This window comes from Neofelis nebulosa, chromosome X (assembly GCF_028018385.1).
Source record: "Neofelis nebulosa isolate mNeoNeb1 chromosome X, mNeoNeb1.pri, whole genome shotgun sequence".
NCBI classification, from domain to species: Eukaryota; Metazoa; Chordata; class Mammalia; order Carnivora; family Felidae; genus Neofelis; species Neofelis nebulosa.
Window position 1 is genome coordinate 42,812,244 of NC_080800.1, and position 21,542 is coordinate 42,833,785.

The 21,542-nt window shown below is 51.6% G+C and overlaps 1 protein-coding gene across 3 annotated transcripts; it reads left to right on the forward strand.

Annotated features, from left to right (window-relative positions):
* Positions 1-813: 813 nt before the first annotated feature.
* SUV39H1 (SUV39H1 histone lysine methyltransferase) lies at positions 814-15,706 on the forward strand. Of its 3 annotated transcripts, none has more exons than XM_058712241.1 (6): positions 814-925; positions 4,591-4,736; positions 6,215-6,877; positions 13,065-13,211; positions 13,294-13,423; positions 14,148-15,706. In XM_058712241.1, exons 1-6 carry the CDS (start codon positions 853-855, stop codon positions 14,279-14,281), a joined length of 1,293 nt encoding a protein of 430 aa, XP_058568224.1. In that variant the 5' UTR covers positions 814-852; the 3' UTR covers positions 14,282-15,706. The 3 variants fall into 3 exon arrangements, with proteins under 3 accessions (XP_058568224.1, XP_058568226.1, XP_058568225.1); XM_058712243.1 differs by lacking the exon at positions 814-925 and adding an exon at positions 2,367-2,561; XM_058712242.1 differs by lacking the exon at positions 814-925 and adding an exon at positions 2,989-3,130.
* The last annotated feature ends 5,836 nt before the right edge of the window (positions 15,707-21,542 follow it).

A 21,542-nucleotide genomic window follows, 5' to 3' on the forward strand; every position in this document is an offset into this window, starting at 1 on the left:
GGTATAAAAAATTAATAGAGGGAAACATTTCTAAAATGGACTCAGGATGCTAGAAGGGGAGGCTGGTAGAAGAAGCTTACCACTCAATATCAATTACAAGAAAGGTTGTCAATTACACACACCCCCCCCCAAGAGAAGTATGTCAAAAGGCAAGAATGATCAATTACAGGCCCCTTGCAGGGAGAGATGTACATTGTATCTCCTACAAGAAACAGACTAGTCCTGCAACTCAGCCAATGACAACCCATCATCACTAGGAACTCTTACGTTTATCCAATAGACTTTGGTTCCAAACAACCCCTCCCAAATTCCTCCTTCTCCAGAATGTAACATTCCTCTCCTTTGTTTATTGAACTGGCATATGGTTTTGCCACACCTTGCTAGTCTTGCATTGCAATTCTCAGCTATTCCTGAATAAATGCAGCTGTTGCTCGTTAAATAACTGGCGGTTTTTAACCTTAACAAAGGAATGTTTCCCAATACCCACGGACCCCCTACATGACGCCCCCCAGGCTAGGTCATGCTTTATTTTTTATTTATTTATTTATTTTATTTATTTTTGGGACAGAGAGAGACAGAGCATGAACGGGGGAGGGGCAGAGAGAGAGGGAGACACAGAATCGGAAACAGGCTCCAGGCTCCGAGCCATCAGCCCAGAGCCTGACGCGGGGCTCGAACTCACGGACCGCGAGATCGTGACCTGGCTGAAGTCGGACGCTTAACCGACTGCGCCACCCAGGCGCCCCTAGGTCATGCTTTAAATCATCCTTGTGGGTTGGACAGGCGTCCTGGACTCCTGGGATGGGAAAGTTCTGCCCGTCCAGGGAGACTGGGGGACATGCAAAGACCAGCATGTGTTCTAAAAGGAATAATGAATGCAAGAAGATGCGTGGTGGGATGTGCGCTGTTGACTGTTCCACTCGTGGTAAGCAGGGGCTGACATGCAACCTCAGACTGACCAGCCATTTCTCCAACCAGCTCGTAGCTAGACTTAGCAGGCCATTTGCTTAACTGTATAACTGTTTGGTTGACTACATAACTCATGGACCAACAGGGAGAGGGGCAGTTTGAGGAACTGACAGTGCAATTTCCTGATGCTGTGGGGTACTCAATGTCTAACTAAATTACACCAGCCTGGGGCTGTCTGGGGCTGGCTGGTGGTCAGATAGTGTAAAGGATGGGCAGCCTCCTGAAGGACTGCCAGGCTGCCTGCCTGGGTGGGAGGACGTTGTGAATGGCCTGACTATTGCTAGGAGTCACATCTGGCCTGAGGGAGTGTCTGGATGTTATACTGTCTGATGAGGCGTAAGAGGGAATTTCATGCTGCCTGATGGAGAGATCTGTGACTGCCTGATAGGTAGCTGTATCTGGTGACTGTCCACCCTGGCCAAATCACGGCATGCTTGACAGACCCTGTAGTCAGATGCTGAGAATGGCTGCCTGGCTGATTGACAATATGATGAAGGGCAGTGAATGAGTCACAGGCCAACCGACCAATTGAAAGATCAGTGTAGCTGCTGGATTCAATGGCTGTGCCAGGCTGGAATCAAAGCCGCCTTGACGCGGCCCCCTGGGTCAGAGGAGACTTATTGAATGACTGACCAATGTTGGGCATACCTTGCCTGAGAAGGGACAGGCTGCTGAGCCACTGTCAGGTGGCGTGGAGGCTTTAGTTGCTGTGACTGCTTTGAGGGAATAACTGCCTGATCATGGTGTGAATGAGGAGTAACCCGAGGGAATTAGAGAGTGACCAACTAGCATTGGATGCGTGACTGCCTGAGAGGGCGACAGAAGATGCTGACAGTGACAGACTGTCCTGAAGTAATAATCACGGCCTGCCTGAGGGCATGGCTGGTGGCTCTGAGATAGTTTCCCCAGGGGGATTCAGAGCTGCCCCTAGAGCAAGAGTAAATGGAGAGAGCGGCTGCTGGACTGTATGAGAGAGAGAGGGAATGACAGGTTGGCTGACAGGGTAGTTGTTAGCGCCGTGCGTCTGCCTGGAGGCAGGAATGGATGCTGCTGCTGTTGACTGACTGGCAGACAGCGTGAAGGGGGGGGGGTGGTGACGGAGTCTAAACAGTTCTCTGCGGTGATGGGCCCATTGTCTGATTCGAGTCTGGGGACTGTCCGTGGCGACAGTCCATCTTGGGAGTCACGGCCTGCTTTGGGTTAAAATGTGATGACGACTGACTGACGGTGGTAATTGGGGGTCTGACAGGACAGAGAATCCCCCGTACGGCGGGCTGACAACGTGATTGGCTGACGACGTAATAGGCCTGCGTACGGGCAGGGCCTCCGGCGAACTCAGTTGCCGCCGCCGCCGCCACCGCCCAGACGCACTCTGGGAAAGCTCTGGCGAGCACCCGCCTCCGGGACGGAGCGGGGTGGTGGGGAGGGGTCCGGTCACGGCTCGCCGGTTGGTCCGCGCGGGCGCTGCTCGCGGCGCCGCGCGGCCAATAGGCTGCGTGTTCTCGGCCACGCCCGCGCGAGCTCTCTTCTCGCGAGGCCGGTTAGGCCCGAATGTCGTTAGCCGTGGGGAAAGATGGCGGAAAATTTAAAAGGTGAAGCAGTGGCGGCAGCGGCGCGGGCCTGCTGGCCGGGCCGGGTGGGCTGGAGGGGTGGCGTCGCAGGCTCGGGGCCCCGGCGTCCGAGGCCACGGAGCTGGGAGCCGGAAGCCTGGCGCGGAAAGGATGGGGCTCAGGGAGCCCGGGCCTGGCGCGCGGGGCTGGGCGGGGCTGAGGGGAGGGGGCGCGTGCCTCGGAACGCGGCGGGCGCGGGGCTAAGTGGGGACGCGGGAGGGGGGCGCGCGCCTCTGATCGCGACCAGTCGGCGCGCGCACGCGCGGGGGCTTGTCGGGGAGGCCGCGCCCGCGCGCGGGAAAATCGGCCGCCGGTGACCGTTACCCGGTTGGTGTCCACGCGAGACGCCGGAAGGGGAGGGAAGGGAAGGGGACGGACCTCCTTTTCAGAGTGAGGGGACAGGGGACTCTTCAGGGAGAGGGTATCTTTTTTCAGCGTGATGGGGGAAGGGTTTGCTGTAGCGAAGACTCCCCCAGGAAGAGGGGAAGGGGGCTTCTCTAATAGAAGAGCTGGACTCCCTCGTGTGCAGGGAAAGAGGGGTGACTTTTCCAGTATGTTGGGGAGGGTGGGCTCCTCTGGGTGAGGAGAGCTGTGGGGAGGATGGGGTCCACAGTGTGAGGGGGACGTCTGAGGGGTAGGAATCCACCTGTGGTCAGTGCGGAGCCAGCTGCTGGAGATGTTACCTGGGACCGCTTCAGTGGGGTTTCAAATGCAAGTTAAGGGGGTTGAAAGGGAGAGTCATCATAGGGAGGAGAGGAAAGCGTGGGCACAGGCTTGAGTCTCCACTAGGCCTGCCTAAGTGGAGGGGGGGGGATGTGCACACGAAATAATTTTGCAAAGCTCTTGTACATTTTCAGGGTGACGTCTATAGTATTTCGTTATGACTTCAAATGTTTGGTTTTCGTAATGGGAGGTAGAGAATAATAATAGGATGAGGACTGACTGCATTTAGAATAAATGTTCCTGTGAAACGATTTGATAAAATGGCTTCTAAAGCACATTGTGCCTTGAATCAGAAGCCCCCCCTTTTTTTTAAATCCATGTCTTGAAAATTTCTGGCAACCCCAGAAACATTCCAGTTATATTTAAAAGAATTGTCAATAACCTGTACTGTTCTGCTGGTTCCTGAATTCAGAGCATACTCCTTTGGGTGAGCTTTACCCTTCAGAGAAATGTAGATGAGACAGACCATCAAAATGCCGTGGGAAAAAAATGTACCTTGTAGGTTTAAGGCACCCAGACTAATCATTCAAGGAAGCTTCCTGAAATCTAATACCACTCCGCAATCTCTTATTCATAATCCTGAAATCTAAAAAGCCCTGAAAACTTAAATTTGGTGTCAAAACTGGATTGTAAAGTGGGACTGTCTTGCCTCTTTATTTCTCCTATTTAATGTGAAAATTCTGATTATTGCTGCAGAACTATTAATATGTTTGTGGATTGATGTCCCTGACCACACAGAGGGTGTTAGGTAATGTATGGGGTATACCTAAAACTACATTTGTAAAAATCCAAGAAAATCTGAATTCCTAAACACCTCTAGCCCCAGGAGTTTCAGATAAGGGATCCCCGACCAGTCTTTCCAGTTAAGCTTTTGTTTGGTGCCTAGAGGTTGTAATCCCATCCCCACCCATTCCCTTGGGGCAGTGCACCCTACTGAGGTGGGGGATTGTTCTCTTTATTTTGCTAAGTGGGGAGAGGGATGATTAGGTCCTGAACCCAAGGCAGGTTTGCGGGCAGTTTTAGGAACAGTAAGGAAGCTCTGGGAATAGATTGCTTTAGGACAATCCCTGCAGCAGGTCTGCTTTGAGGTCTGCTGTACTAGGGGTAGCTTTGGAATGAGCACTGGGGTTTGAAGGAAGTGGCACAATTTCGTGGTAGAAGGGTCTTAGCATTGGTAAAGCCTGTGGATGAAGTCTCACTCAGAAGTTCCAAAGAGGATTTGAGGTCCCCTTTGATCCCTGGCTTCACCAGGATGCCCAGTAAGTTCTTTCTGGCCTCCTTGTTCTAGGCTGCAGTGTGTGTTGCAAATCTTCTTGGAATCAGCTACAGGACCTGTGTCGCCTGGCCAAGCTCTCCTGCCCTGCCCTCGGCATCTCCAAGAGGAATCTCTATGACTTTGAAGTCGAGTACCTGTGTGATTACAAAAAGATCCGCGTGAGTCTGGGGTGACCATGGCCAGGGCAGGGGTGTGTCAAGGAAGCTGGCTTACTGCCCCCTTGCTCCCCACTGCCTGCATCTGTTTCCAAAGGGAGTTTTCTCCTCTGATCTTAAAAAATTAGGATTAGTAGGCCATCTTAGATCATCCTTGTTTTACAGGTGAGGAAACTAAGTGGCTTCCTCAGGGAGGCAGGAGCCAGAATGAATCCCCAAATAAATAAGTCTCTCTTGCCACCTCCACAGGAATACAGACCAAAGATTGAGATGCTGAGTCCAGGACTAGAGATGATGATAGCTAGCGGTTATTGAGCACTTTGAGTGGGCTGGGCACTTCCTCTCAAAAACTGCTTTAATCCTCCCAGCAACAATGCAAAATGGGAACTATTACCAGCGCCAGAGGAGGTAATGGCAGGATAAAGAGTGGAGCCAGCATGCTTGGGTTCAGGTTTTGGCCCTGTAACCCCGGGATACTTACACAGATTCTCTGTGGTTCATTTTCCTCATCTGTAAAGTGGAGATGATGACTATCCGTGTCTAGCTCCTATAGAGTTATGAGGACTAAACTGGTTAGAACAGTACCTACTACATACTGAATACTGTAAAAATGTTAGCTTTTTTTCTTATTTATAGATGAGGAAACTGAGGCCCAGCACAGTTAAATAACTTGCCTAAGGCCACACAGCCAGGGAGCAGCAGATTGAGGGTCTGACTGTAGAATCTGTGTAGTTAAACTGTATTGTATATCTGCCTCTCTGCAAGAAAAGATCCCTCTGGCTGCTGAGTGGGGAGTGGACTGGAGGGGCCAGGGTAGACCTGGGGGGGCCAGTGAGGAGGATACTACCGCAATCCAGGCAAGGGTTGACACTGGTGGCAGTGACGATGGTTTGAAGTGGTTGGATTCTGGATGTAGTGTGAAGGTGAGCTGACAGGGTTTGCTGAGGGTGGATGTGGGAGTGAGAAGAAGTCAGTCATGACTCCCAAGAGTTGGGGCCTGAACAGCTAGAGGGAGGGAGCTGATGAGAGGGAAGAGAGGGGAGGAAGCAGGTTAAATTAAAACTTGAAATTTGGGCAATAATAAGGGGGAGAATGGGATTTGAACCTAGGGATCCTCAGTCTAGAGCCCATGTTTTTTTCTTTATATGGCGGGGTGGGGTGTAGAGGAGAGAGAGAGAGACAGAGACCAAGACAGAGAAAATCTCAAGCAGGCGCCATGCTCCTGGCAGAGCCTGACAGAGGGCTCAATCCCTTGACCCTGGGATTGTGACCTGAGCCTAAATCAAGAGTCAGCTGCTCAACTGAGCCACCCAGGCACCCCTAGAGCCCATGCTTTCTAACCACTGCATGGAGTCATTCCAGAAGAGATGAGGGGATGGTTTGGGTGCTCTCCACTGGCTTTGGGATGTCAGTCCCAGGAGTGCTGGTCCAAGGGTTTTGCCACTTATGGTGCCCCCCTCCATCCCCTGGTCCCCCAACAGGAACAAGAGTATTACCTGGTAAAATGGCGTGGATACCCAGACTCAGAGAGCACCTGGGAGCCACGGCAGAATCTCAAGTGTGTGCGCATTCTCAAGCAGTTCCACAAGGACTTAGAAAGGGAGCTGCTCCGGCGGCACCAACGGTCAAAGCCACCTCGGCACCTGGACCCAAGCTTGGCCAACTACCTGGTACAGAAGGCCAAGCAGAGGCGGGCGCTCCGGCGCTGGGAGCAGGAGCTCAATGCCAAACGCAGCCACCTGGGACGCATCACGGTGGAGAACGAGGTGGACCTGGACGGCCCCCCACGGGCTTTCGTATACATCAACGAGTACCGTGTGGGTGAGGGCATCACCCTCAACCAGGTGGCAGTGGGCTGTGAGTGCCAGGACTGTCTGTGGGCACCCGCTGGAGGCTGCTGCCCTGGGGCATCACTGCACAAGTTTGCCTATAATGACCAGGGTCAGGTGCGGCTGCGCGCCGGGCTGCCCATCTACGAGTGCAACTCCCGCTGCCGCTGCGGCTATGACTGCCCCAACCGCGTGGTACAGAAAGGCATCCGCTATGACCTCTGCATCTTCCGCACGGATGATGGGCGTGGCTGGGGTGTCCGCACGCTGGAGAAGATCCGCAAGAACAGCTTCGTCATGGAGTACGTGGGAGAGGTAGGGAGACGGGACCCGGTGTGGTGTGCGCGCGTGTGTAGCTCTTCCCACCATGTGTTCCCATTGTGTGTGCCCAGCTCGCCTCACTGTGTGCCTGTGACTTCCCTGCTTTTCCTGTCCAGGGAAAGGTGGGGGTGTTTAACCTGAGTGTGATAGGGACACCCTGGCAGGGGCACGTATTTCAAGCTGGTAGTTGAAAGCACATTGAAGTACTTCTGGACTGGGTTTAACCTCCTAAGGGTACCTAGCAACGAGGAAAGTGGGAACTGAAATCCAGGCAGCGTTCCTTTTAACAGGCATTGTGGTCTGCACAAGGTTGCGTCATCCAAAAAGGCACTATTTCTCATTTCACAAGGGTCCAGCTTACCGCCAAGCAGTGTCTAACCAGGAGGAGCACCTTTGACTAATCTGCCCAAAGGAACACGATCACTCTGGAGTAGGATGTACACATGCCTTATGTTGGCTGCCTCTTTCTCCAGACTTGCGGGACACTGGGGAAAGCCTGTGTATACAGTTGACCCTGGAACAACACAGGGGAGGGGGGGCGAGGGGGAGGTTAGGGGCGCCCAGCACATGTAGTCAAATTTGCATGTGACTTTTACTCCCCAGAAACTTCACTACTAATAGCCAGCCTACTGTTGACCTCACCTATAACATAAACAGTTGACTAATACATATTTTATAAGTTACGTGTATTATATACTGTATTCTTACAACGGAAGAAGTAACCTTTACGGTACTACACTGTATTTGTCAGAATCTGCATGTAAGTGGACCCACAGGGTTCAAATCTGTGTTATTCAAGGGTCAGCTGTATTAGGCAGGCTAACCGATATACCAAACAACCCTCAGATCTTAGTGGCTTTACACACTAGAAGTCTGTTTGCTCCTATAACAGTCCATCATGGGTATTTGGGTAGTATCTTTCTATACAGTGGTGTGGCCACCTAGGCTCCTTCCCTCTTGTGTATTTGCTGTGCCTTCAAGCCTTGGAGCCACCCCTGATCCTCACTCAGCATTGCTGGCAAGTGGGCTGAGAGGGTGGAAGGAGAGGTTGCTAATGGTCCAGGCTTGGACACGGTACCCATCACTTCTGCCCACACCCACTGCCTGGAACTGAGTCACTGGCTTCAACCTCGGTGCAAGGGAGGCTGGGAACTGTGATTTAGCTATGTGCCCAGGTGGAAAACAAAAGGAGTTCGAGTAACCAGCAAGGGTCTATAACAGCAGGTGTCATGTTCTAAGGTGAAATGTGGTGGGCATTTGGGGGTGGAGCCGTTCTTTTTATGTAGGACCATCTCCTGCATTGGGGAACATCTAACATCCCTAGGTTTTGACCATTTAAATCCATGTGTGTGCTGTCATGGTGACAACCCAAATATCTTCCTGTTTACACAGGTCTCTTAGGGGTGTGATATGGTTGGGAAGGGACACACACCTAAGGGTGTCCACAATAGTAATGACACTGGTGGAGGGGAGAGGCTTCCAGTGATGAACTATAGAGTCATAGCCCCAGGGGGCAGAGATGACCTAGAGGCAGAGCAGTCTACACTGCAGAGAGGACCCTGATAGTCTAGACAGGAAGTCCACACCCAGATAATCCTGATGGTCTGGTGAAAGAAATGTCCACACATCAAAGGACCTAACAGTCTTGCGGGAGGAGGAGGTGGCCACACCCTAGAGGGTTCCTGACAGTCTGGGGTGGGGGTCCTGACAATTTGCAGGAAGAGAGGTCTACGTCCCAGAGTGACCAGGAGGAAGAGAGCAAGCTCTCCACACTCCTGAGAACCCTGGTGGTCCAACTTAGGAAGTGTCCACTTCCTAAGTCAGGAAAGTGGGAAGTGTCCACTTCCTAAGTCAGGGTCCTATGTCAGGACCCATACTGTCCTGACAGTCAGGAAAAAGAAGTGTCCTCACCCCAGAGGGATCAGGACAGTCTAAAGGAGGTCAGGTTTATATGTAAGAGAACTCTGGCAGCCTGGAAGAAATGTCCACATCCTCAGTGCCCTTATACTCTGGAGGAGGTGTCCAGACCTCGGAGGGATGCTGCAGTGTAGAGGAGATGTTAACAGCCTAGAGGGATGTCACCAGTCTGAAGAAATATGTGTGTACACTCCAGAGCCCCTGACAGTCTGGAGGAGGACGTATCCAGCCCCCACAGGAACCTGACAGTTCAGAGAAGGGAGTGTCTCCAGTCTCGCTGTACTGACAATCTTGAGGAAAAGTTCTTTATAACAGAGGATCCTGACAAGTGAAGAAGAGGGAGAGTCCACAGTCCCCAGGCACCCCAGAGTCCCCTGGTCAGGATGCTGTTCTGGCTGCTCTTTCTTCGTGTCTACTGTTCCATGCTATAAACACTGGGGCTTCCGGGGCTTCTCACCTCAGTCCCTACTCTTCCCACTCCACACACTCTCCTCAAGCTATTTCTTGACCTCCTTCCTGCCACATTCTGTGACTTCCAGGCCCCCTTCTGATACTCTCAGAGCTGTGGGGCTTCCTGATGGCACTATAGGCCCCCAAACACTGCCAGAGCCAAACTCCTCTTCGTGCGTCCCCTGTAAGGAGGCAGCACAGCCAAATGGTTGGGGGCGGGTGGGGCCCTGGAGCCCGACAGCCTGAGGTTGGAGCCTAGCTCCACCACTCAGCAGCAGTCACTTACCCTCTTTGTGTCTGTTTCCCAGTCTGTAGAATGGGGGTGATAGTAGCAGCCACATCATTCACTTGTTACAAGATTGAAATGAGTTATGATGTGTGCAGCACTTGGAGGAAGCCCTCTAACAGTAAGCCTTCAATATGTGTTAGCCATTACAGTCCAAAATCCAGAAAGTCCCAAATGCTCAGAAACCCCAAAGTTTTTTGTAACCCATCTGGCTATAAAACCCAACCAGACCTGATAGGGGCCTATTTGTAGTTTATTTATCCCACTTGGGGTGAATATTCGTGAATTTCATCGTAGAACTATTAACTTACTCCGTTCCACGGTGCTGTCCCAGACCCTACCTGATGTCCTGTAATGGAGGGCATGCACCCCATACCTGTTCACCACGCTATCCTTCTATGCTCTGGATATAACATTCACTCTCCCGTCTCTGCACCAACAGCCCCTCCACATACGTGAGCTGCCCTTCCTTGCCTTCGCACCCTTCCACATTCTGTCCGAACATCCCCACCCTCACCCAGAAGAGAACAACAGCCCGTTTTATCCATTCTGAAACCTGAATTCTCTTCATATTTTAACGACGCTGAAATGAAGATGAGTCTCACTTAATTAGTTTAATTAAATGATGGCGCATCATTTAATTAGCTGTTTTTCCTTTCTTGGGAAAGGGCACATAAAATAAGGGAGCATGTTAGATTCGGACAAAATCACTACTCAGCCATTCCTAACATTGCTCCGTGTCCTAGCTAAAGCAAAAAGAGAAACCTCTTTCACGACCCCGATTGCATTGGATATTTACAGTAATAGCTCCTGCCAGTTGGGATTATTGTCATTGTCACCCCCATTCTACAGATGAGAACTGAGTCCCAGAGAGGTATAGTAACATGCTCAGAGTCATCAGGCTAATAGGTAAAAAAGAAGGTCCAAGTGTCTAAAGTTGGTGTGCTGCCAGACCTGGTGAAGGGTTGTGGGGTTTTTTGTTGTTGTTTTTGTTTGTTTTGGCTGAGGAAACAGGCAGAAGGAGAGAACATTCAGGATCCCATATCCAGATGGGGGCAGAGCAGTGACCAGACTCTAAGTCTTCTGGTTACTGTTCACCGTCAACACCTTTTCCAGGCTGCTAGCTTATAGCCCATCTGTCTTCCCCAGTCATTCTGGAGAGCTGCTAGGGAGCAGGGACATGGCCTACTCTGTTTCCGAATTTTCAGGGCACACCCGCCCTTACAGAGTGGGATTGGAAAGAAAGAAGACCAAGAAGGAGCCGTTTGTGCCCTGGAGGGCTCACCCTGTGACTCACTCTTGGTGAGACTCGGGGAGCAGGTAGAGGCAGAACAGGCGGGAAGATGGAGACCAGGGAGGATGTGGAATGGAAATAGCTGGCTCGGACACCACCCAGCATGCTTGTGAGCCAGCAGAGGCTGCCCTTCAGTCCCAGGGCTTCAGAGAGCTTCGGGGAGGCAGCAGCTTCCTCACGGCAACTGGGGATCGGGAGGTTCAAGAATACTGCAGAGAAGTCACGTCTGTTGTGCTGACTCAACAAGGAAAGAGTATGTGTTCTCAGGAGGTGAAGGGAGACTGACCCTGATGAACTCCTCCTCAGAACACTTCTGTGGCTCCTACTGCATCCCTCAGGAGAGAGTCCCCACTCTTCAACCTGGTGTCAAAGCCCTTTTCTGACCTGTAAGCTTGCTTTAGATGGTGTATTGCTTTTTTACTGCCCTGGGAATCCTAAGCACCGTGTTTTCCGATCAGCATCATGCACTGCAGGTATCCAAATCCATTTCTCTTTTACCAGACTGTGACCCCTGAGGGCCAGGACCAAGCCTGGTTCCTTTGTCTCCCCTGACCCAACTGTGACTCCCAACAGGGGCCCAGCCTGGTCCCTGTCTCTCTCCCTGCAGACACTGGCCCCTGAGCACTGGGACCAGGCACAGGATAGGCCTCATAAAAAAATGCACCGAATGAATGAGTGAACAAACCAGCACAAATTGGGAGTGTCAGGGAGGCAGGTTCCTCAGAATGGAGCTTGAGTGCAGGGCAGTGAGCACTGTGGCCCAAGGGGTAGACCCTGGTCTTCTCAAGGTGTTGATTAGGAATTGGATCAGAGCAGAGACTGGAGGTGCTGGTGTAAGAGGCAGGGAGGAGACCGGACACCAGTGCAGCCATCCTGGCTGGCAAAAGTGGAGGGTGGTGAGGACTGGAAGTAGGAAGGGCATGGTCATGGCTGGCATGAGGGTGAGCAAGGAAGGAAGCCAGGGCAGCTTTGGGTTTGTGTCGAGTGGCAGGGGTGGTGGTGGCTAGTGGGTCTCTGATGAAGGGAGGGGGGAAGAAAGGGTGTGGGGGGAAGAGAGTGTTGGAGTTGCTTTTAGGACCTCTGCAGGACTGAGGATAGGTTACTGGGCTAGAGAGCAGAGTAAAAATAAAGGGTACTCATGGTGTTTCTGCTTTGTGCTGTGCGGGCACTTGTCTCTGAGGGGTTCGCAGAGGTAGCTGGAAGCCCAGGGGTGGAGAATGAGATCTGCCCCAGTCTGGAGGCAACCTAGGCTGAGGAGCAGGCAGTCTTGGGGTCCACAAGACCCTCAGCCAGAGTCGGGCATGGTTGGCTGTGCCTGGGAATTACCAGAAGGCAAGGCTGTGGTTGGCTGGGGGGTGGAGGAGGGAACACGAGGGGCGGAGAGGCGGGGGCTTTCCAGGACATCCAGGGACCCATCTGGGGAGGAGGAAATGCCCACTGCTGTCTTAGATCCTGGCTGCTGGCACTGTGCAGCATCAGGGCTGAAGGAGGGTCTCTTTCCCGTGTTCTTGCCTCCTTTCTTACACCTTCTGCCTCTGAGATTCTGGCCTCTGCTTCTTTCTTGCTATCTTATCTTAGACTCTCAACAGGGGTCTTGATCTTCTCTCTGGACCAGGGTCTTTAGTATTAAGATTCTGTCTAAGTCTCTGCCTTGAGCTCTCTTGTCTGAGTCTCCTTTCCATTCATTCCATCTCCCTTTCCCACTGGTCCAGGCCACTTTTTCCTTTCCGTGTCCTCCACCCCTCCTTGTTCACAGCCCAACGCTGGTGCCTTCTCTTGTGCTGGGTCTCACAGCACCTCAGGCTCTCTTCTCTTGCAGCCTCTCTCTTTCTCTCCCACTCGCCCACCCCTCTCTGTGAGCCCTGGGTCCTTTTCTTGCCTTTTATCTGCTTAGCGTGTCTCACTATGGGTCTCTTTCTCTCACTCCTGGACCTTGTGGCCAGCCTCTGTCCACCATTGAGAGACACCATGCCATCCAGAGGCCTGAGGAGGGATGGGTGGTGGGCAGCTGAGGCCCAGCTCCCTTCTCAGGGGGGCTGACAGACCCTCTGCATCACAGCGCCCCCCCCCCCCCCCCCCGCCATGTGTCCATACCTGCTACCCCTGCTGAGCCAGCCACAGCTCTGCTCACTTGTTCTCCTGGCCCAGGGGGGGCCAGGCTGGGGGTCAGGAGCTGTGCTGGTTTTCCTGAGCCTTCTTGGCCATTCTCCCCTCCCCCACGGCCCTCTCCCCAGATCATTACCTCAGAGGAGGCGGAACGGCGGGGCCAGATCTACGACCGTCAGGGCGCCACCTACCTCTTCGACCTGGACTACGTGGAGGATGTGTACACCGTGGATGCAGCCTATTATGGCAACATCTCCCACTTTGTCAACCACAGTGTGGGTACCCCACAGGCGGGCGGGGGTCGGGAGGAGCAGGCTGGGGCCCCTCCTCACCCTCCCGCTGTTCTTTTTCGCCTAGTGTGACCCCAACCTCCAGGTGTACAACGTCTTCATAGACAACCTTGATGAGCGACTGCCCCGCATCGCTTTCTTTGCCACAAGAACCATCCGGGCAGGCGAGGAGCTCACCTTTGATTACAACATGCAAGGTGGGGGTGGCAAGGGACTGGGGGCAGGGGCATACAATGACATGGGACACAAGGACCCTTCCCCAAGGAGCTTTAAGATGCTCTTCCTGACTCCCAGCCTCCCATCTGGATTCCTGGACCTCTGCCTACCTTTCAGGGGTCCCCTCATTTCCAATCCCTGGACCCCAACCCTGAGACACTCATACAGACTTTTCCTAAAGACTCCTGGGGAGGATGTTTGGCTCGAGAGTTCAGATATTCTTCCTGACTCATCTGAATTTCCCCAGTCACCCAACCCTCCCCACTCCTAATCCCCTTGGCCTTGCTCATTCCAAGCATCTGGACACTCTTGGGGTCTCCAACCAGTCCCCTTCTTGACAAGCTAGCCACCTCGGAGACACTCAAGGGGCGGGGGGGAGATCTTTGACAGGAGAGTTCAGATGTCCCTCTGGACGTCTAGGTGACCATTCCTGACTTCTGTCTGACATGGCCCTCCCCCTGACAGCCCCCTGCCTCCCTCCAAAACCCCTACCTCCAGCCATCTTACTAACACCTGAACACCCCATCCACCACGAGTGCTGAGCCCAGACCACCAACCCCACAACCCCCACCTGACCCAAATCCCAGATGTGCTCCCAGCACCCAAGATTCCTGGGTCTTATGGTGAAAAGGGCAGCGGGACACTTCACCTTGGCCTTCTAACAAGTCCCCTCCCCCCCTGCCTTCCCTGGCTGTGACTCCACAGTGGACCCCGTGGACATGGAGAGCACCCGCATGGACTCCAACTTTGGCCTGGCCGGGCTCCCCGGCTCCCCCAAGAAGCGGGTCCGTATTGAATGCAAGTGTGGGACTGAATCCTGCCGCAAATACCTCTTCTAGCCCTTTGAAGTCTGAGACCAGACTGACAGTGGGGGCCTAAAGCCGCCTGCCCCACCTACCCACCGCTGCCCTCCTGTTGAGGAATGACTGCCTGGGCCTCCTGCCTGCCTCTACCTGCCCCCACCTGCCCCGTGCTTGGGCCTGTGGGCTTGTGGTGAGGACTGACTGACTCTAGGAGCCCCTTTTCCCTGTCCCAGCCCCATCTGTGGGTTGCACTTACAAACCCCCACCCACCTTCAGAAGTAATTTCAGAACACCAGGACTTTTTGCAGCTGAGAATCATGGCCTATTCAGGAAGTCCAAGGGATGAGTCCCAGCCCAGCCCCAGAATAGAACTCTTTTTGCACCTGCTTCTGCCTGGAACTTGGGTCTGTTGCAGGCTCTCTCCCTACTGCCCCAAGGGTGTGGGGAAGCAGTCCCAGGGCAGGCAGACATCAGAGCCTGGAGTTCCCAGCCCAGATGTTTCCCCTACCACAGAAACTTTGTACTAAGTGAAAGAAAGGGGATCTCCAGGGCTGGGGCTGCGGCTGGTTTCTGCTTATGCTCCTGTACCGGGTCGTGTCGTGCCCAAGAGTCCTAGGGTCTTTTTCAGGGTTGCACAGCTGAGAAATGGACGTTCTTATGCCACTGGAAGAGAAGTGGGTGCTCACGGCCCACTGACCAGTGAGAGGAAGGCAGTCCAGATTTTGCCAGTGCTTAAGGTGGGCTGGGTCTGAACTCGCCTTGGGAGTGCATATAGAAAGGCACCCGGGGCTCTTGAGAGTGTGGAGGGTAATGGGAGCCCTGACCTGGGGCGTGATGACTGCTGGGACTACTTAGAGCTGGAACCAAGACCTAGCTAGGCTGTAGATAGCACTTAGGACAAAAATGTGCATTGATGGGGTGTTGATGAGGTGCCAGGCACTGGGCAGAGCACCTGCTCCACGTGGATTGTCTCAGGGAAGCCTTGGAAATTATGGAGGTGGACCCCAGGGAAGGGTGCATGTGGCAGAAGGCAAAGTGCAGGCCAAGAATGGGGGTGGGGCGGGCATGGTTTATCCATGAGGGTACGATGAGGTGAGAGGGAAGCCTCTGCCAGCCCCAGCCCTCCGCACTCCCCTTCGGTCCGCTGGCCTCAAAAGTGACCTGCCCGCAAATGTACAGAAGGCAAAGGCTCTGATGGCTGCCTTGCCCCTTGCTTCCCCCATGAGGTCTTCTCTAGGAAGCCTTCCCTGACTACCTGTGCTCAGAGTGCCCCTACGTGAGACTGTGTGCCCTGCCACCAGATGCCAGGTCTGTGTGTCTGTGTGTCTGTCTGTCTCCGTGCTTCCTGCCCCCCAGACTGACCTTCAGGCATGGACTGAATCTGATTCTCCTGTTGTATATCCCTTGGCCCTACCCAGCCTGGGGTGGGCATCAATAAAACAAATCGTTGACTGAACAAAAGCAAGGTGTGGGGATTGAAGGCCTTGTGTAGGTGGGGGGGGGGGCACAAGAGGCTGGGTGCTGGGGTGCCTGGGAACATTTTCCTCAGACTGCAGCCATTTGGTACAATGCTCCCTACAGGGTACCACTTGCACCATCACCCATGTAACGTGTGACCTAAAATAAGCTTGCCTTTTAATTTTTCAAATATACTGTAAAAGTGAAGTAAACCCACTGTTGTTTAAATGGACTATTATCATTTACCATAAACAAAAATCACTAAGAGAAAGACGGTGGAAATACAGAAATAGGATATAATTTGAGCTGGACCCTCCCTTGCTCTTACAGGCTTTGAACCCAGAGCCTACCTACTGCATTCAAAGAGAAAAGTCTACGTATGCTGGGGGAAACTTTCTGCAAATACTTATTGAGTGCCTGTAGGTGCCAGGGTAGAAAACCCAGAACAGAGATGACATTCCTGATAAACTTGTTTCCATCACCCCTCAGTCGGGAATGTGAGCCAGTGCCCTTTGGTTTATTCAGAGACCTCACATGCTGTGACACAGATACCTATTTTGAAGACTGTGCACACAGGTGACAGAATCCTAAATGGGTCCAAGACCTCACAGGGCACCTAGGACACACGCCTCCAAACAGCTCATAGACCTTATGCCCAGATATTGACCCTAGACCTCTGAGACCTCACACCCTGGATTATCTATCTCCAAGCAGCTCAGAGAGCTCACATCTAGACACCCCAGGCAACTCAGGCTGCACTGAAACTGTGGGACACTGACTCCCACAGAGCTCCAGGACCTCGAATGCCACCTTGCACACTAGGATTCAGACTCCATACACGTCAGAGAACAACTTCCTGGGATAGAGATGCACAAACATTTCCCAGACCTCACAACTTGGGATACTGCTGTCCAAGCCACTCGGAAACTTCACATCCTGATGATCAATTCCCAAACTGTTTTGTTGGAGACCTCACATCCTGGGGCAGTGCTCCCAAAGTGGAGATGTGACACCCTGGACATAGATGGCCCAAACACAGACCTCATGCTCAGAGCACAGATCCCTAAATGATTCCGAAACCTTGGACACAGACCGCCCCCCCCAAATTGCTCAGGGACACCCCGGAAAAGAGAGCACTAATCCCAGAGACCTCTACCTAGAACAGAGCACCACAAATAACTCAGAGGCTCAAGCCTTAGACACAGACCCCCAAGGAGCACAGAGGTCTCACAGCCCAGAAACAGATCCTTGTTAATTTCAATCCTGGGATGCCTGGGTGGCTAAGTTGGTTAAGCATTTGACTTCGGCTTAGGTCATGATCTCATGGTTTGTGAGTTCGAGCCCCCTGTCAGGGCTCTGTGCTGACAGCTCAGTACCTGGAGGCTGCTTCATATTCTGTGTCTTCTTCTCTCTTTCTGCCCCTCCCCTGCTCGTGCTCTCTCTCTCTCTCTCTCTCTCTCTCTCTCTCAAAAATAAACATTAAAAAAAAACAGAATTCCAGCCCTGGGAAACATCTATATACATACAGCTCAGTGACCCCACACCTTCTGACACAGACCCCTAGACGGTTCACTCAGGACATCCTAGGAAAAGACTACCAAACCCCAGAGACCTCACACTTTGTAACCCACATTCCCCAAGAGCTCAAAGACCTGAAAATCTGATTACAGACCTCCACAAAGCTTCACAATTAGGGATAAAGAAAGACCCACCAATTTCTCAAAAGAACTTCCAAACTGGGATAAGGATGGACAGACAGTTCAGAGACCTTACACCCTCTTCTCAGACCACCAGACCGCTTAGGCCTACTCTGAACACAGAGCCCCGAAATCATACACACTGAAACACAGGCCCTAAACCAGCTCAGAGATCTCACACCTTTGATACAGATTCCTGTTCACAGATGTCCTGTCATGTACTGGACGCAGATTTCCCCAAAATAGCTCAGAGCCTTCATACACAGAGACCGATCCCCAAACCACTCAGAGGCCTTCCATTGTGGTTCCCAGAAAAGCTCAGAGACTGAAAATGTGGATACAAATCCTCTACATAGCTCAGAGACTTCACACCGTGTAATACAGACTCCCAACGGCTCTGAGATCACATATCCTGGACGCAGACACCAAACGGCTTAGAAACCTATCCTAGGGTTACATCTCTGAGCAGCTCAGAATCTTCACACTCTCAACAGACCTCCAAATGATTCAGAAATATACCCTGAACTCAGACCCCTAAACCATTTATGGAACTCCCACTTTGTACTCCTATCCAGAAAGATTTCAGATACCTGACGCTCAATGGACACATCACCAAAGAGCCAAGAAACCTCACATTCTATTCAAAGTCTGCCACAAACAGAGGAGACTGGGACACAGACCCACAACAGCTTAGGGATGTCACAATGTGGACACAGGCTCTCAACCCAGTGAACTTCTAACCCAGAAGGCAGACACAAAAAGAGCTCAGAGACAGCACATCCTGGCAATGTATGCCCACACAGCTTGACACCTCCCATAATGGGACAGAAACCCTCAAAGAGTTCATTAACCTCACAATCTGGAAAGCAGACCCACAAACAGGCCAGAGACCTCACCTATCAGACATACAATGCCAAAATGCTCAGAGTTAACAAACGTTACACTCTAGGACACGAATGTACCCCCACACCCAGCTCAGAAGCATAACATCCTGGACAAAGACCCTCCCCACGAAAAAAAAACACCCAAGAGATGTCATTAGTAACAGAACCCCAAACCACTCAAGAGACCTCAAACCCTGGAAACAGACCCCTGGTAAGTCAGAGACCTCATACCCTGGGACTGAGACTCTCCCAACTGGAGCTACCTCACCCCTGGGAACAGGGAACTCACCCAGGAATGCAGAGATCAGAGATCTCACACTCTGGGGCACAGAGGGTAAAGCACCTCTGAGGCCCAAGAAAGTACAAAGACAGTAGAAAGACCTCAAACTTGGCACAGACCCTGAAACTGCTCTAAAAAAATCATAACCCGGGGACAAACCCACATCATAGAGAACTAATCCCCTGGGACATGGGCTCAAGCCAGGAGGGGGGAGAAACACACTGAGCCAAGACACTCAAACACACCCGAGTCCTCATATGAGGGTCACAGACCCCAAACAGCTCAGCCACCTCAACCTGAAAGGAGGGACTTCTAAGTAGCTCAGAGACACCATACTCTGCACAGACCGTCAGAATTGAGAGATTTCACACACCGAATAAAGACCTCCAAACAGCGCACAAAACTGACTGGCACCCCTCTCCCTCCAGTTGAAAGCTCAGAGACCGTGACCCTGGAACAAATGCTTAATGAGTCAGATGTATCACACTCTGGGACTGAGATGTCCCAAAAGGAGGAGACTTTACACCTGAAAATATCCCCCAAACATGTCAAACTCTCAAGCAGAAAGAGCTCAGAGACCACATACTCTAGAACACAGGGGCCAGACATCTCAGAGATCATACAGTGTAGGCATAGGCACCCAAACATCTCAGTGAACTCACCCCTGGAATGTAGACCAGAAAGAGCTCAGAACCCTTGGATCTAGGATTCAGAAATCCTTCCAAGACTTAGGGTATAGACACCAAAATAGAATTCAGAGAATATGCTAGATGCAGAGCATTAAAGCATTCAGAGACCTCAAATTGTGGGACACATACATGTAGACAGATCAAGGACCTCACACCCTGGATGTACACACAAAACAGCTCAGAAAATTTAAATTCTAGGAAATACACACCTCAAAAGAACAGACCTCACATCCTGTGACATACAGGAAGATCAAAACCACACAAGTGGAGATAGATACCCATGACTATTTCAGGGCCATGTCCAGGGACCCACATAGACCTCAATCTATGTGACATATGCACATAAAAATATCAGATACCTCACATGCCAGGATATACACCCACAAACAGTTTGGAGCACTTGTATCCTGAGAAATAAACCAAAGAATTGATCAGGAACCTCACATATTGGGACCTACACCCACATAGAGACCAGAGACTCAAATCCTGGGACATAAACCCAAAACACCTCAGAGACCTTACATGCTAGGACAAAGAAAAGTCAAAACCTACGATCTGGGACACAGAGCCCCAAACAGATCAGAGACCACACACTGTTGACACACATACCAAGAACAGACCCTCACATCCTGAGACATACAACCATAAAGGGATCAGACAACTCTTTTTTTAATGTTTATTTTATTTTTGAGAGAGAGAGAGAGAGACAGAGCATGAGCAGGGGAGGAGTAGAGAGAGAGGGAGACACAGAATCGGAAGTAGGCTCCAGCCTCCGAGCTGTCACCATAGGGCCTGACATGAGGCTCAAACTCACGAACCATGAGATCATGACCTGAGCCAAAGTTGGATGCTTAACTGACTAAGCCACCCAGGCGCCCTGGGATCAGACAACTCTTATCTTGATGTACACCCACAAACAAATCTGACATTTTGTGACACGGACCCTCAGGGTCTTCACACCCTCGGACAGATACCCACAGATAGGTAATAAACCTTGGAAGTTGAACATACACACAGAACTAGACAAAAGACTGCTCATCCTGTGACATAAATCCAAAAAGTGGTCAGAGAAATCATGTCTTAGGACATATACTCAGTCATAACAGAGACTTCAGATCCTAAGACGTGCCTGCAAAACATCAGAGAGCATACACCGTGGGATGTACACCCACAAACAGACCAAATACTACCCGCTGGGGCATGCATGGAAAAAGAGCAGAGAGGTGTACATTCTAGGAAATACACTAAGATATCCTGGGAAATGCATCCACAAAAAGACTAGAGACCTCAAATGTTTGACAGTACACCTAAAGAGATCAGAGATACCACATCCCAGGACATAGAGTGATAAAATGTTCACGGACCTCATATGGTGGGAAATCGGCACAAAAACAGATTAGAAACCTCACATCCTAGGACACACACCCTCAAATAGTTCACAGACATAAAGTCCTGCAAAATTCACTCACAGACCATTCACAAACCTTATATCCTGCAACACACGCAACAAATCAGAGACCTCACATCCAGGACTATACCTACCAAGAGAATACAGATAACAGATCCTGAGACACACACTCAGAAACATATCAGTGGGGGCATGCCTGGGTGGCTCAGTCAGTTAAGTGTCCAACTTCAGCTCAGGTCATGATCTTGCAGTTTATAGGTTTGAGCCCCGTGCTGGGGGCTCTGTGCTGACAGCTCAGAGCTTGGAGCCTGCTTCGGATTCTGTGTTTCCCTCTCTCTCTCTCTCTGCCCCTGCCCCGCTTATGCTCTCTCTCTCTCACTCTCTCAAAGATAAATAAATAAATAAATAAACATTAAAAGAAAGAAACATATCAGTGACCTGAAATCCTGGGAAGACAGCCACAAGCAGATCAGAGACCTCCCACCAGCAAAATACACACATAAAGTGGAGAGAGACACACATTCTGAAACACACACCCACAAACAGCTCAGAAAAATCACACATTGGGAAATACAGCCATGAACACCTTGGAGACTTCACATCCTTGGACATATACCAACAGAGCAGATACCTCAAAACCTACCAATCACACCTGGAAGCAGATCAGTCCTCACACATCAGGGAATACACCCAAAAACATCAAAGGGCTCATGTCCTGGGATGTCCACGGACAGAAGATTCTAGAGAGACTTAGCCTGAACACGCACCCACACATGGGTCAGAGACCTCCAATCCAGTAACATACATGGACAAACAGCTCAGAAAGCCCACGTGCTGGAGCATACAAAACAAAAAGGCAGACCAGAGACCTCAAACCCACG